Here is a 17,359-nt window from a genome sequence, read left to right on the forward strand (position 1 = left end):
CACGTTGGTGAGACCATGATAAAAGAGGGGGAACAGGAGGATTTATGCAGCAGTGCGTAGGGATGTAAGACACCAACCGATGGGAAAATGAGCTGCAGTAGCTCTGCTGCTGCCACAACCACCCGTTTTGACTTTCCTTTGAAGTGGCTTTGAACCTGCAATGCTGAAGCGCAGCCCGGGTTCAGGCACAAAGTCTAGCTTCAAAGTGGCACACAGCCTGTTCTGGGGAGGAACACGCCAAGTGGGAATCCACTCCACTGCTGCTCATCTAGATAACGGTCACCAAGACCACAGAGATATGCGGGGTATCCTGAGGGAAAAAAGCTTGCAGGAAGCTAGTCCTAAATAGATCCAAAATTTCTCTGCTACAAATATTTATCAGATAACAGCACATTATATTAATTACTAGAGGAATTTCTGTATTTTCTGTCTTACAGTCTACAAGTCTTTAGACAACTGGATAATTTGAATAACTTGTCAAAGACAATTAGTCGCTGACTTAAACATTTCTCTTTGTGGGGTTCTTCTGTGCTAATGACACCAAAATAATTAATCCGTAAGGGAAAAATGAGCACTGCCAATCACAGCCTTTCAGTAACCCCTGTAATGCCAACTCCCACCAGCAGTAAATCATTAAATTGTCTTATAATCATGAAGTTGATTTTAAAAAATTGAGTCGAAGGCGCTTTTTTAACATTTGCTCTCTATGTTTCGTCTCCAGAGCTTACATACTCTTATTTTTGATCTTGTCCCTTTTAAGACTGGGAATGCATTTTAAGAGATTTTGAATAAAGTCAGTAATGGTTCCAGGAACCGGGTCTTTCAAAAAACCATAAGTATTGGAAAACTGACAGCTCTGCAAGTTCTCCGCACTTGTGTATTTGTTCCAAATGTAAAGATAACCAAAATACTACGGAAAATGTTCAAATTATACCATCTCACAAGTGAAAGTGTCAGATAGTTTTCAGTAACTATTACTACACAGAAATCTGCTTGCTAACAAGCCGGGAAAGAACTTAACACCCTTTTTTGATAACACATGGTACTGGTGACCGGCACAGCTACTGCCACTGCAGCAATGGGTAATGTGGACAGTGCAAAGGTCGTTTTATCTGACTACCGTGAAATGGAGAGTAATTGAGCAACCTAGCCCTGCCAGCTGGTACTGCTGCACCAGCAGAACTACAGAAGATATAATAAAGGCTGAAACAAGGTGACATCACCACTGTGATGGATGGAGCTTGAGCAGTGAATGGTTGGTTCCTACTTCTTTACAATCTGGAAAATGGGTTGTGGAGAAGACAAAATTGAGAGCAGAAATAGATTGTATTGGATTTCGTTTGTAATTAAGGATCTTCTCGCTGGGCCAGTTTAAATCAAGGCTGGCTTTGTCATTAGCCCAACCCCACCACAGCAACTGCAGTGAGGTCAAAGGCCATGCAGCTTTTAGGGGTTTGTCAATGTGACAGCTATTTCTAACGGCACCTCAGTTATGGCTATCTCAGTAATGGCTGCAGAGCAGCACTGGGACAGCTTCAGCCGTGCCCAGGCTTTCTCCCATACTATACCCTGGTCCCCAGAATGGAATCCCAGGTAGGTGAAGTGACACAAGTCCCGCAGATGGCAGGCTCAGGTGTCTCCTGCTCAAGGTGTGGGTTTTGGTGCCGATATCTTCCCTACACAAGCATGGGGAGAGCCAAGCATCTAAGAGTAAGGTCCAACCAGCACTCTGACCAGGTAAATGGACACCCCATCCATGTAACTGGGAGTGTCACAGGGTGTTTCAAGCCCTGCCTCAGCTGGACTCAGGTACCTCCCAGGGAAGAGAAGGCAGGTATCAAGGTCCTGGTGAAGGTCTCTACCACCCCCAGGCCCCTCCAGCCAGCGGGGCAGGACCCGCTCGACCGTTCCCTCGGACCTCAGCACACACATGAGCCTTACACTGCTTAAGGTGCTGTAGAAGCTGAACCACCAGATTGCAACGGCCTCGGCATGTGAGCCACTGAACGACTCAGCCACAGACGGGGTAGCCCACCTATAAATAACACTGCCCGCACCGCTGCGTTTCTAACCCGTCTGGCCTCCCCATCAGCAGAGGAACAAACCCCTATCTTGCCTCTTACGGAGTCAGAGAAAACAGATGAGTTATACTTTTTTCACAGTGTGAATTTTCAGACTGTGTAATCACTGACTCCTGTATCTTTTTATTAATTGCTAAAATAACTGTCTCTGAAAGCACTCACCAGAGTTCTGCCTTTAGCAAGGCATTAGGGGGGCCGTTCCAGAGGCTCGGAGAGCAATTACACCAGTAAATGTGTATTAACTGTCCAGACTATTATGTTGGGCACAATTTATGATCCTATTTGTAAGTAATTTATGCCTTAGGAACAGCCTGCAGATCAGTAGCAATGAAGAGAGATAACTCCAGTGCTGTGTCACGCAAATGTGACCTTGACAGAAACAACGGAGTCTGCCTAAATGCAGGTGTGGGCCCGAAGCCAAAAAGACACTTAGGTGCTTAAGTGAGGCTTGGTAGAAGTAAGACACTTAAGTCTACGCCTGTGCATCTTAATTCCTCTTCCTCAGCTGCTGCCTAGCTCTGAAAGCCACTCAAACTCAGGCATTTCCACTCCAAGGGCCCGGACATCTCGGCTCGCACGCTGCCACAGGGCACCGCGGTCGTGGTGGCACTGAGGAGGTTGTCACGTAGCCCAGCCCCTAACGCAGCCGTCTCCCCTCCTCTCTCTCGCCCTGTGAGCATGCTTGCTGGAAGAAACACACACACACACACACCCCCAAATTGTAGGTAGGCCCTCCGCCCTCTGAAACGAGCCCAGCGAAGAGGGTGGCTGCTGGCTCTTCTGCAGCAGCCCAGAGGTTATGGTACGCGCCCAGCTGGTCTTGCCGTGACAGCACTGCTGGGTTGGAAGTGCTCTGCTATCAAGAAAAATCTCAGTATTATTCACTGGGCAAGAGGAGAGGGAGACGCTGGAAGACCTGCATCCTGCAGTGCAGAGGATGTAGAACTGCACACCACAAGAGCTCTACCGGCAGTGGGGCTATTGCACAGCAAGGCCCAGCACCAGCAGGTGCATTTCCCTTTACAGATTGCTTCACCACTTGCTTTCAGGAGAGGGTTACACGCTGGGAGTCCTGAAGAAAGGCAGACACCTAAACGTCAACCTTCTCCATGGATTTTGGCATTACCCTTTCCTTTAGCACTTCTGTGTTGGCTGGGCTGGTGGTACTTGCTCAGTGTCCTGGTGTTTGCAAATACCTCCTCGAGTTTCCTCATTTGCTGACTAACTTAAAGCAGTGGATGCAACCACCGGGACCAGGCAGCTAGGAACTGGATAGGCATCTATTCTACATCTGAAATTCACCTCAGTGGAAAAAAAAACAACACAACCAACTTACAAAAGGGTTTCAGGAAGATATTAGTACTTCTGCCAGCTCTTCTAGATTACTGGAGTCTCTATTATAGACTCTACTGCCCAAATTTAACAAGATTTGCTTTATACTAGTTTTTAATACCTGCTACTTTTTCCTTTCTCTGATTTAAAAAAATACTATAACCACCATATTTTGTTTTCCTGCACACTTATGTTCTCCAGAGTGTCCATCAGTTGTACAATCTCCTTTAAAGCCCCTCTCCAGTGTCACACTGCGCCTCATCACTGTCTTTCCATATTGGCAGAAATCACCAAACAAACGGTCTTGCTACGGGAGAATTGCACCAAAATAACCAGCAAAAACTCATGCCTCCAATCCCTGATACAAAGCGCGGGATGGCACCTGCAAAGTCTTATACTACGAAATCAAACCACTAAGTTCACAGCAGAAAGTTCAACATATTTTGAAGTTAAAATATGAGCAAGTGTTAAATACTTGCAGGAGCACCCAAGCGTATGTGGATATCCTGAAGCAGCTGTACACAAAGGCAAATGAATGTGCCCTAGTGTTTCCCTGTGTCACCGTGCTGCTCTCCTCCATCGTGATACACAGTAAGAATAACTCCACTCTGAATGCTACGTGATGATGCGTGGCCAGCAGAAGTGATCAAGGCATGAAAATAATAATCAATCATCAATGAAACAAATTACAGCTTGAATGAGACTGAAAAGGGAGTACAGGAATAAGCCACTTTGCATATCTGCATTCGGCTAGGAATGATTATGAACCCTGGGTTACCGTTCCATTTGAAATTAATTTTCTGCTTCTTAGACTGGAGCTTCCAGAGGGGAAGGTCCGGGGCCTCGGGCCTGTGTTTTAAATCACCTTGTTTTCCCAGTTAGATTCCCAGAGAGCGCACAGAGGGCAGGAGTCGCAGGCAGAGCACCCAGCGCACAGCCCGCCCCGCCGCCATGCACCGCGCAGCCGCTCGGCCGAGCCAGAGCGCCAGGCCGGGGTTTCGCAGCATGCAGCCGTGGGAGATGTCAAGCTCAAGGCGGGGTCGAGGCACAAGATTTCTAACCTCCTTCTCTCCCTCTGATCTTCTAGGTTCCTTCCTAGCCTTTCTCTTCTGGTTTCTCTTATCTTTTTCATCCTTGATTTCCTTCACCGGGACAGCCTTCTCCTTGACTATTTCTGAGGTGTGGGCTGTATGGATACTCATTGACCATTCAGAGATGGCACTGGGATCCCAGTAAGAGTTTTCAGTATTGGCAGGGAGAAGGAAAGAGTTAGCTCCCGGGGTGGCGTACTCTACAGAGCTGGACTCCACCGGTTGAAATTCGTAATAATCCCACTCCAGGCCACTGGAGGTCATTCTTCAACTAATTCACACGGCTCTTACTGTGTTTTAAATGTATCTGCAGAACACGAAGTGAGTGTTTTAATCTCTCCACAACATTTAGCAACTTTTATGTTTCTGCTTATCACGTGGCGGATGAAAAGTTTAGTCTTGCATTCATAGAGAGTCAACTCCAAAATAAAATGTGTTTAGGTTTTTCTTGTTATTTAGAAAAAATAAAATATAGGTCATCTTTTTAGAACCTGGAGATCTTTTTGTGGTATCACAACAATGCCACAGACAGAAATCAACTAAGTAATTTACTTTTCAATTAAATATAATACTCCCCTCTCTCACGAGCGATTTCATCTCTGAACCTAAATCTGTATTCCTGAAAAACAGCAATGAAACATACAGATGTTAATCAGCACTTGAAACTAAGATGCCTTCACTGCCAAATAAGCACACAGTAAAAGTGACCAAAGGCATAATCAATAGCTTGAAAATAAAAGAGAACATGAACATGTTCTGTGATGAATAAATAAAATGTAAAATTGAATTTTACAAGGAGAAACCAAAAGAGAACCTTCTTTGAAGACCTATGTAAAAGGAAAGCAGAAATATTTTAGTTAACACCTTTCACAAACAAAAATCTTCACTTGGAGTTTTAGCCTTCCTCCTCCTCTGAGATAAATCCAGACACACCCTCTGAGACTCAGCGACTCCCGAGGCTCTCCCCAACCCCAACCAAATTACTAGTACTAAACACAGAGCTAAAACCAAAATGCATTTTAAAGCAATAGTATCTGTGAATCAAGCATGTATCTATTCTGTTCACCTTAGTCACCACATCTAGAAGCAGAATCCAGTTGTTGTGAGTGGAGGCTCCGGAGAAGCTTGCAAGGCAAGTGAAATAGGACTTCTATAAGCTGAATACTTCTACAGTGCAAGACTCTTCACTAAACTGAAATGGTGCTAAGCACTGATTTACTCTTTTTCCATTACGGCTATCACATTTACATATAAACAGCCTATATTTTTTTTTTCCTAGAGGATTAAGAAAACCCTAGACCTACTCAAAAACCAGTTTTTACAGAAACTAAATTTGACCAAATCAATGGAAGCTCTTGCATTCTTAGAGAAGCAACTTGCTTTTCTCAGGAAAACTGACTGTACTTGTAAAGTACCTGCAATTTTGTCTTAAATACCTGATGAATCATTTTTGCTGGGAGAAGTCAAAAAACACACGCGGGACACATCTGAATAAACTGATACTCCCATTACCCTTGCAGATCTGTTCCATTTCACAGACGGGCATAGGGAAAGAATAAAGAGCACAGGAAGCAAAGTTTCTCCCTAGAAAAACAAGTTTCCCAGTAGAAAGCTGGCTGCACCAGTACCCTAGTTCTAAGCTTGTCAGACAGACAGCTCACGTCTCACAGGAAAGCAGCTACTCATGCAGAAAAGGAAACCAGTTTTCCAGTTTCTATAGATATTTAAGATTCTCTAGATGCAAACATATGCCTAAGGGCATTTCAAAAGGCACCTAGACATTTCCAACGTCCTTTTAATAGTCATACAGGTGCCTCTACTAACCACCTTTGGCCCTCTAGGTCCTTTGAAGAATCTTCACTTTATTATTACAGGGGGAACAAAAGCAACCCTTCCTCAAACTTGTTCCAGCATGCTATCTGAAGTTAGCAACAAATCTGAAGAAGTCGTGGTTATTCAACTGCTGTTGCCCATTTCAGCCTACACTTTTGTTCGCCAGAGCAAGGTAACTAAAACCCTGCTACCAGTCACTCCAACGTGCCTTAAAGCCCAGTCCAAGATTAGAAGAACTATTCTTATGGAAAACCAAGAAATTCCAATAGCTTACATATTTTACTGAATGAAAACAAGCTACCATTTGTTAAATGCAAAGCTGCTTGCTTTGTGCTGATGCTTCACCACACAACAACCTCACAGATACGACCACCCCTGCGACTGCAGCATGGGCCTACACAAAAAGCATCTCCCACTTTAGGCAAACGTCACAACAAATTGTGTCCCCTACCTGACATCCTCCAGTGGGTTCCCACAGAGTGCAATGAACTCTTATTTAATTTCTACACCAAGTGGCAGACAACAAGTCTCACTGCTGCTCACACCTGCCTGGCGCAACCAGAGCTCTTACAAAGATCTGCAGCTCGAGCAAGGGTACCAAGCTATTTGTTGAAAACCACCACATTTCACATTGTCTCCCATGCAGTTTTGTATCTCCAAATCAGAGATTATATCTCCAAATTAGAAAAGAGAGAGACAGATTTTGTTTTCATTTAATCCTACTTCAAAGAAGTGAATGTCTACTGTTATTTGCAAACTACCTTTTCCCCTCCACCCCAAGAAAAAAAGTTGTATCTACTTACATCATCCTGAATATCCAGGTCACAACCTGCCTTCAACAAAATCTGGACAACGTGGAGATGACCCTTGTGGGCAGCAAGATGCAGGGGGGTCCGGCCATGCTATGAATGAGAAGAAAATAAGATGAATTTTTATGCATGGTAGTTGACCAGACTTTTATCTGCTTTTCCTCGTTCTTCTGTTCATACCTCACTCTCTGAAACCCGCGACAGCAGCAACTGACATATATTACAGTACCAAAAGTTCTACCTTAGTTTTGTGTATGCTGGAAACTACTCCTCCCCCTTCTGCAATGCTTCAGTTTATCCCAAAGATACTCTACAAAAGGGATATTGTATTCACGTAAGGATACTTCCTTCCAAATTAAGATTGGGCTTTGCGTTCGTGCCTAAAGGGAAATCATGACCCTTTGGTTTCTGTCCCTCCAGAGAGCAGAATTGTCAACCACTTCCAACTTCACTCTGTACAAAAAAGTTGCAATAGTGGGCTAATTCAGATATTGTAATGGGTCCTTAAAAGGAATGGAAGACTTGTGGTCACTCCGTATGACAACCAATGTCATATTGCCAAAGATCTATCAGGTTTTTTTAGACAATACTTATTTTTAAACATTATGAAGCTCTAATTTACATGAAAGTAAGGGTATAAAATAGTCATGAGAAATTCAATCTATAGTGTAAGAAAGGATGGTTCCCTAATAAACAGGAAGACAGAAAAGCTTTAATTGGTGAGATGGATACATGATGTATGTTTTTAGGAAAGAAACCCCCAAATATTTAAATTTTACGGTAGAATTAATTTTTTTTTTAAAAAAAGAAGCATCTCCCCAACAAATAGGTTCCAAAAATCTAAGTGAAATGACAAGAGGAAAACAATAGTTACTTGCAACTGAGCCCCACTTCATCATCCTTTGAAAGAATTTAAAATGAAACATTTCAGGAAACGGGGAATAGGCTGCTTCTCCCAAAAGAGGCTTAAGAATTATTGTGAAAGAGGCTTAAAGAGGGAGGAGATAGTAAGAGGCAGTCTAGACAATGGAGGAGAGCTACAACAAGTGATCGCCTAAACATTTAACCCCTACAACCTGAAAACTCATAAGGGAGAATCAAGAATTAACTCTTGCTCTAGGAAGTGTGTGCGTGTGTGTATAAAATCTCAAAGTATCAATATGACAAGTGACCTTAAGAACTGTTAAGCAGCAACACTCTAAAATTGTTCATTGAAAATTTTATTTCATTGCAATTAAGAACACAGGATTCCAGACATTGCTAAAATCACAGAGTATCTTCACAAAGAATCCCATTTTCTCCACCAGGCATTTTATGAGATAAAGAAGTTACATTACTCTTCACCTATACCTATTAAATATATATTTCTTCATTACCTCTGCTATTGTCTGTTTTTCTACCCGATGAGCTAGCCTGCAAAGGAAGATAAACAGCCCTATGTAGCACCTACAGAAGGAGCAAACATCTCAAGAGCTGTCTGACTAGTAGTGGCCTGAAGTAAGCAGAAAGCAACCATCAGCTCTCTGAGGTTTTAAGCAACTTCTCTAGTGGGAAAGCTACTTCAAGTAAATAAAAAACCAAGCTCCAGACAGGACTGCTTTTGCACAGCAAATCCCATTTCTACATAGCTTGTGAAGCCTTGGAAATTCAGATTTTTCAGAGTAAAAAGGAAAAACAGTGCTGACGTTCATAGAACGGCTGCGGAAAAAACATCCATGTCATTACTGACTAGTTGGGCTGTGCTTCAAAAACACTAAACATCGATTAATTGTCCTGCATTATCTATCTGAAGGTCCAGACCTGAGGGAAAAATCCTCACGTACTCTGACACACAGGTCTCTCAAAAGCCAAATGCTGTCTCCCGCCAGTGCCCGCAGCGCCTTCCCAGGTGGGAAACCTCCCACTCCTGCCCCACCGACGGCGTGGGAAGGGCTCGCTTTCGGCTGTCACCACTGCCCCTGGGGATCATCCAGCCTGCTGCCTGGGAGCTTCTTGCTTGCCCTGGCCGCAGGTCCCCAGATGCCTGTCCCTGCGGCGAAGGGCACCGAGCACGCTTCCTTCTCCATCGGCCTGGAGGAGAGCCAGGGCTGTGTTGTCTTTGCAGGTAACCCAATAGCAGGAGGCATAAAAGTCTCCAGGCAACACGGGGGCGGTAAAAAACAAAGAAAAGAAAAGAAAGAAAAAAAAAAAAAAAAAGGGAAAAAATAATAAAAAAATAAGCTAGATTGACAAATCATTCCCGGCTATGAACAGTATGTTTGGATTATGAATATGTGCTCCAGCACGTTCAGGTTTATGGGGTTTGACTTTCGATATTACTTAATGGCAGTAAGCACATCACCTAATCCGGGCTTCTCACTTCCCGGCAGGTTGCTAATATATCATGAAAACAATTTATTGCAATCTGTGCACGGAGCAAAAAACATCCCAAACAAACCCAACTTGAAGCCAGCTCATACGGTCTAAAAGGAAAACAGCATCTACGTGAGTATATCCCAGCAGGGAAACTTTCTGATAAGATAACCATCTCTAAGCACTGAAAAAATGCCGAGGTGCAGCCAAAGGTACTGTGTTAAAAGTGAACCACGAAAGCAGAGCATAAGTTTGTTTCAATACAAGGGACATGTTTTCCTCACCCAACACACCCTCCTAGGCAATGGCCACACAAAGCGTGCCTGGTGGCAGGGCACAAGCCCAAGAAAAGGTTGCAAAACCACAGAACACCCAGCTCACACGACCTTCACCTGCCCATTCAGTGCCTTAAGGCACACTAAAATAAAGTCACCCCAGAGGCGGCTGCCCTCGCCCCAGGGAGCACCAAGTTCTCCTCTCACTGGGACCAACCTGTCTCCCGTTTTCTGCAGCTGGGGCTGGGCAGGCTCCCTGTGCTGGTGGCCAGCCGCCGGGGATGGGTGCGGGGGGGGAGAGGGCCCCCGCTGGCAGAGGCCACTGTGGGGCCGGGGGCAGCTGCCAACGAGGGTTGCCTGGCTGGTCCTGTCACTCAGCAAACAGAGGTTCACGTTTAACTGTGCATCTCCCCTACTGTCATCCCCAAGCATTCAAAAACTTCAGCCAGGTCCCCACAACTCTGGTTTTTTGTTTTGTTTTGGTTTTAAATATCGTGATACTGAAACAGAAGACTAGAGGATTATCTTTATTCCAGAGGGTCTGTGTGTTTTGAGATTCTCTATCCAAAAATACAGGTTCAGAGGCACCCTACCTACTGGAGACCCCTAGAGAGAGACGTTCAGAGATCAGAGCTGCTGCATACCTGCAGTCCTTGAGCTCTCCCCGCTATAAAGGGACGCTATAAATGAAAACTATGACCCCACCTAGGATGGGAGAGTGGGAAGAAGGATCAGTTCCAGCACATTACACTGATTGGAGGATCAGGCTTTTGGAAGAGCACTGATCATCTCATGATTAATCATATACGTGCAAGAACTGGCAATGCCAGATTTTCTTTTTCTTCCCAGAAACATCAAAAAAAGAGCAGAGATGGGTGGTGCAGCTGGACAGTGTTGCAGGGCGGGAAACACATACACCAGAAGAACACTTCCACCCACCTCCCCAACACACACATATGCACACAGGTATGCATGTACATCTGCATGCACACACCAATCCGGAGCAAGCTGGGAGGGAGAGACAAGGTGCTTTGGGTGCCCCCCATGCTGTGGTGACACAGTTGGAGCACAGCAAGCTTTGCAGAGAAACGCTCGGTGGATCCGTGCCACAGCGGGAAGCCCCAGCAGCAACAGTCAGAGCTGCTCTTGCCCTCGTGTCTGCCAGTCAAACCAAGAGCCCACAAAGCTCTTCTCTCGCAGCAATGCATCCTACCCAAAATATCTACGGGGAAGAGAGATGAAGGCAGACAGACAAATTGCCCTCTGCACGTCTCCTCCATAAAGACATTTCTCATTCACCACTGCAGCACCAAAAAGAGGGCTTCTCTGAATACACACATGGGTCCTAGTAGGAAAGGAAATATAAATGAACAAGAGCGGCTCCAAGATGCTCATCGCAAGGAGACAACACTAAACCCAGGGACTGTTTAACAGGCAGGTTACCGACCTAAAAGCTTGTGAGCATTTCCAAATATCAACTGTAAAGGTTTGGGGGTTATTACTGAAATACAAATAAGACATTGCTACAGTGTGGGATTAATGAAGTCATTCATATTAAAAAAACTATGCAGTTTTGACTTCTATTCAAATGCAAATAATTGCTTTGACAGGCAACAAATCATACAAATCCTCCTGTGTCACGTGCTCAATGACAAAATAAATGGGACCTATGCACTAAGGCTGCAACTTCCAAAAACCATGACATGCTGCTATAGCTATGGGGTGTACCAGGTTGCAGCCAAGCACAGTAAACAGCCACATGAATTTCAGCAGTAAATGGCAAGGGTAGGGTTTTTGTTTGTATTTAATCTGTATTTAAACTTCCAGACATCGACGGGCAGCTGTCGATACACACTGTTTAAAAGCAGAATTTTCTTAGAGCAGCTGCTGATGTATGCACTCTGCAACCAAATCCATACAGGGGGGCCTTAGCACCATGAGCTGCGTAATCGTTCCTTGGGTTTGTTTATTAGCAGATAGTTTTATGCAAGTACATTCAGCTATCCATCTCACCCTGATCTTGTGCTACACAAGGACTGTTATGTATTCATTCATTCTGCACTTACACAAAAACATCCCGATCCACATTGTATTAGAAAGCGCGAAAACAAAACCCAAGTCTTGTCACATTGTTCACCCTGATGATCTGTTAGACAGTTCTCCATGAATAACCTGCTCACTCAAGTCAGCAGAAAGCTTCTCCTTGACCTCGACAGGCATTCAGCAAGTCCCTAAATGTTTGCTAGTCTCCTTCATTTACATTTTTTTATTGTTTAAAACAGACACAAGTAGTTTTTCACACCAAAGGAGCACAAAAACATGAAAAAACAAAAATGTATTTCTGGTTTTGTTTGTCTTAACTTAAAAATGAGGAAAAAAAGATACTGTTTCAAAGAACTCAACATCCTCTTGAGTTGAAATCTTGATGACAAGACTATAAGCACCCCAGCATTACAAAACTGTTTCCATATGACAGATCTGTAAAATGACTAGTTCAAAATTTAAACCAAACAAACAGAATTACTGAATCAAAACAGAAGCACTATCTTTTGCATTTCTATTTTTTTTTCCAAATAATCATTCCTTCTCTGCTGAATTCAATTTTATAGTTATGATCTTAATGCTACGCTCTGCAGAAAAGCTGTATTTTGCTTCCCTTTGAAAAAATATCTATAAACCCAATGGCACTGCACAAATTACATTAAAACTGCCTGTTTAACAGAGAGGCAGCATACCCCTCTGTGTGTTTGCTTTTTCCAGCCCTATTAATTCTCGCTATTGATTGCTACATCCCGTGCTGCCACACACCAGCGAAACCCAACACCCACTGACACTCTGTTTTGGTGAACTGTAGTGCAGAGGTTCAGACCTGGAAATTTCATCTCCGGGCATGACACAAGCCCACATTAAGGGCTGCTGTTCCCCCAGAAGTGCCTTGTTTCATCCAGGCATCCTTGAGATACAGCAGAAGTCGATGCCTGGGAGGTGAAATCCCACTTCTCTCCGTCCTCCAGGCACTGTTCTGGAGACAAGATGAAAGAAGAGCCAACCTGATTTGAGATGTCACTACCACCACTCTCCTGGGCCACTTCTAGCGGTCCACAGCCCTCTCTCCAACCTATCTCAACTCACAAAACAAAAAGAAGAATAACCCAGGAAATGACAGACAACATCCCGGGAGGACAGCAAGGCAGAGCAGCTCAGCAAAAGTCCCAGCACTTCCAAGTCGAAGATGCAGCTATCAGTAACTTTACTGAAAGAAAGCTCTACGACAAAAGGACTGAAAGAAGGGACCAGCTTTCTTGCTTGGAAGAAAAGACTTAATTATATCGGGCTCAGTTCTCAATCTTCCAGCTTTTGCAGCCTATTCACCAAAATAGTTTATAAAGGCACCTGCTTGTTGGATCAGCCAATTTGTACGATCAGTTGTTCGGGGTGGTTTTTGCCCTTTTCCTAAAGAAAAAAGCTATACATTTCAGGCCTGTGAAGAACATCAGACAAAGAGGCATAAAAATGGAAATTAACTTTGTCCTACCAGGCAGAGCAGCAACAGAGCATCCTGGTTGAGGAGGTGCCCTTCGAGAAGGGCAGAGCCGTGAAGCCTCTGCTGAGTGCCAGGCCACGTCTCGGCGGCAGAGAGGCCAGCACCAGGACGAGCCACCAGCCCTCTCCCACCCTGGGCTCCCGCGCGTCAGATCGTCGACAGCGGCGTGGCCTGGCGGCCTTCGGGTCTTCTTTACATATTTTAAAAGGCCCCAAATCTGGAATGAGCCCCAGCGTCCCTCGCTGGAGTCAGGGGAGGTGCACACCTCCGTACGGACTTCACCTGCACAGGTGCCTCCCTAGCTGATGCTGTCAAAATGAAACAAGTGCATCCCCGGGGAAACGTCGAAGTGAGCACCTGGATACATGGATTCTCCCTTGAATCTTGTTCCTCTCACACGCTTCTTCTGAAATCATCTACTTAGAGGTTACAAAAATTAAACACTAGTTTGCAGCTGAATTGTTGTTTACTGATGCATCAATTAACCACATCATCACATGACCTTTCATATATACGATAAAAATAGAACTGGTTGAGCTTGCCAGCTATCCAGCACGTAATAGTACTTGGTTTGTTCCAGAAAATATCCTTCATTTTTCTTAAGCTTTGCTCAATTAATCCTGTTTGAATAAAGAACTCTCTAGCATGTAGCTCTAGATCCCTGTCACTTCAAGCTGTGGCTCTGCATGGTGTTTTTCACAAGAGTCAGTCTGCACTTACAGGTCCCTATCAGAAATACATTTGAAGCCTAAAGTGATGTGGGAACTTTCTCTCTCCCTCCAAAGAGCTTTGTCTCTGCATGTCTTCTTCCAGTAAAACTCTGATAGAGTTCAGCAGGAATTTTGGCTGACAAGTATAAAACAACCCCCCTCCATTTCTGGGTTTGGTTTTTTTTTTTTTTTTTTTGAAGCAAATCTGTAGAATTTAAAATTGACAGAAGAAACTGAAAACTATGAATAAAAGCAGAAGACATATAGGTAAAAGAGAACTAAAGCATGCAGGTGAAGAAATTTATTTTTATGCTTAATTTTGAAATTACTTTTACCTTGGGGAAGGGAGAGGACTCTGGGTTTCAATTTATCTGAAAGCTTTATCAATAGTTCTCCCCTACAACAAGCATGCCGTCTAATTTCCACCCCAAAATTAACAACCCCTATCCTGAAAGCAGTTCTTATTTTGTCTGTTCTGCTCCTTGAAAGATTGCGCAAGAACCTGGCTCTCTGATGACTAAAAAAAATCTCTTCATATTTCCAGTTTAAATATACTTCAGGCTAATTTATACATGCTTGCTTTAGTGACAACCTTGTCCTTGACTTTAAACGGCTCTTTTCCTTCCAGCCTTTGTGTGTCACCAGATCAGCAAGCCAAGCTTTTCCAGGGTATGTTTATACAGCCTTCCATAGGCAAATATGCACATGCCCTCCCTATGCGGCTAGCTGCCTGGGTGAGAGCTGGATGCAAACTGGATGCTGTATACACCTGGACAGGACATCACCGAGCCCGAACTGATGCGCTTTGATGCGGACAGCAGCTTGGACTCACACCCCTTCCTTCACATTAAGCTCCCCTCTATCTGGCTCACAGCACAAGAGGAGTAAGTGCACGTGTGCCTCCAAAATACCCCACGCACTGAGCCTCTGCTGCTCACCTGAGAGCCTCTCCACTCCTCTGTGCACCCCTCCACAGTCTTGCTGATCTGACTTCACCTCCCCTGAGCCAGGCTCATCTCTGGGCTACCCAGGTCGCTCGTCTGTGCTGCCTGCTGATGTGCCAGGATGCCTCCAGAATGACAAGAGGGACAGCTTTTGTCACCACCACCACCCCCCCCAGGCTCCATGGGGATGACCCACAAGCTCCAGGAGAGAATAGCTACAACCCTGTAGTACCAGCTCAGCTACAGGGCTGGCCTCACAGCTCAGGGGCGAGCACAGCTTTCCGAAAGAAACGCCAACACTCTGCACCTGGGCGCAGTTTTGCCGCCAAATGAGCTTTGCTTTGGTTTTCCACACAAGGGTCGAACAACAAAGCAAGAGCAAGAAGCAGGAAGCCACCTGTATCGCCTAGGCAAAAAAGACTTGTCAACTCTAGCAAATCTGCATTTTATCAAATTAACGTGATTTTGTGGTTGAAAGTCAGATCTACACAATTTGCTTCTAACTGTAATTAACAGAAGGCACTGATAATTGCGTAACAAGCAACCTTAACAATGAGAAAGTGTCAATTTGGCATTTGAATTGTGGAGTATGGCAACTAATTCCATGAAACAGTTAAATCTGTGGCATGATTATTCTGGCAACCATTACAAAGGGCACCACACATTTTATGTTCAAACAGTGTGGAAGGGGGATTTGAAATTACATTAATGCACAGATTTATACAAAGCATGGCATCTTTTCAATTGTGTATTTTCAGGCAGGTCCCTCAGCAGTCTCAAAGCTTAAGATTTAAAAAAAAAAAAAACAAACACAAACCCCAAACTAACATTCAGGCATCTGTAAATCAGTATTTCCTGATCTATTACTGACTACCTTTAATAGCTGTTCATCAGCTACGGAGCCAAGCAGGCATCTTTATGGGACCATTCACGTTTATCACGTCTGTGCTTTGTATCTACCAACATGAGGCCACTTAATTTAGGCAAACAAAACTTACACACACCAGTTGTCCTTGGATCACTCCAGCTTTCAAAATAAATACTATCTACAACTCAAACACTGCAAAGGTATTGAAAACAACTGTCACTGACAGATAAAAAGAGGAAAGGGCAGATTACTTATCAAATATACTCACATTTGCTTTCTATCTGTAAATATTAGCTCCCACACATATATAATGTTCAAAACCAACACGGAAATACAAATAAAACCAGATACAATGGACAACAATCGTTCATCAAAACAGGATGTCCCAAATTTTATGCTACAGCTCTAAAGATCTAATTTACCTAATTCCTTTTAAGGGTTTTTGCTGGTCAAACCTTCTCTGCAACAGCCAATTCTATCTCATCTTTTATATGCTAGTATTATTTATAACACGTTGAGAGCTAGGAATAGGCGAATATCGGTTTGAACTCTCTTAATATCTAAGCAGAAATCCTTCGATGCTGACCTCGTCTCGAAGGTACGGGGAACAGTTTGCAGCCCCCAAGTTTGGAACTGACTGGGGACGACACAGCACGAGTCAGTGAAGATGCCGGGCACAGGTGAGGCTGCTGTACCGAGAAGAACGCTGTCTGCGCACCTTTGCCCTGCCGCAACAGGTGGCTGTCCCCCATCCCCTCACCCAGAAAGGCGGGCACTCTGAACCGCCTTCCCTCGACAGGGATGAATCGCTCCATTCGTCAGTTCACACAGTGTTCAAAAGTCAACGCACGCTTTGAAAAATGTCACTGCCCCTCTGCCGACACGCTGCATTTCGCAGGACTCGGCGTTCACTACAGCTGCGGCCAGTGGGAAGTGTGGAAACACAAGACATGCACTATATTGTCAATTCACATAAGCTATTAAATATAAACTTTAAGGAAAGCTAAACACTAACCTCAGTCACATTCAGAATGGTAAAGCTATGAGGGCATTTTCACAGACAATGGTCTAGGAGTTATGTTAGTTCCCAGGGATTTTGCAAAGCGTTTTTCTCTTGTTACCTTGGTAACCGCTACCTTGGCACCCTTGTTGATAAGCTGCACCACATTCTCCACTTGGCCTTTGTAGGCAGCTACGAGCAGGCGTTCTGAAAGCACGGCGACCACATCCTGCTGGCTCATGAATTAGGAGGGAAAGGTTTTCAGGTTTTTTCAGTCCAAAAACAAAAGCTTGAGGTCAGTTCAAGCTGCATGCAGGCAGGCGAGGAAGGACCCCAGCTCCCTGGACGGTGACGTTATTGCTATGCCATCCTCTGGACCTGTGGATCAGAAAACAACACTGCCGTCAGCACGGTTTCAGCGACGGAAGCACTGCAGCAGCTCCTCCCCGAGTGTTTGTCTTCGCATCGCTTTGGGAGGGGGTCACAAAAAACCCTCGGAGCCTCCTGAAGACATTGCTTT

The 17,359-nt window shown here is 44.5% G+C and overlaps 1 protein-coding gene across 12 annotated transcripts in view; it reads right to left on the reverse strand.

Annotated features, from left to right (window-relative positions):
• ANKRD6 (ankyrin repeat domain 6) overlaps positions 1-17,359 on the reverse strand; it is a 111,401-nt gene that overhangs the window by 18,390 nt on the left and 75,652 nt on the right. For all 12 annotated transcript variants that reach the window (XM_042803099.1, XM_042803097.1, XM_042803100.1 and 9 more), the window contains 2 exons: positions 16,961-17,217; positions 7,141-7,239 (listed from right to left, as the gene is read on the reverse strand). In XM_042803099.1, the coding sequence (XP_042659033.1) occupies positions 7,141-7,239; positions 16,961-17,080 (219 nt within the window). In that variant the 5' untranslated portion in view covers positions 17,081-17,217. The remainder of the gene's footprint in view (positions 1-7,140; positions 7,240-16,960; positions 17,218-17,359) is intronic.

This window comes from Tyto alba, unplaced genomic scaffold (assembly GCF_018691265.1).
Source record: "Tyto alba isolate M040663 unplaced genomic scaffold, T.alba_DEE_v4.0 Super-Scaffold_40, whole genome shotgun sequence".
Classification (NCBI taxonomy): Eukaryota; Metazoa; Chordata; class Aves; order Strigiformes; family Tytonidae; genus Tyto; species Tyto alba.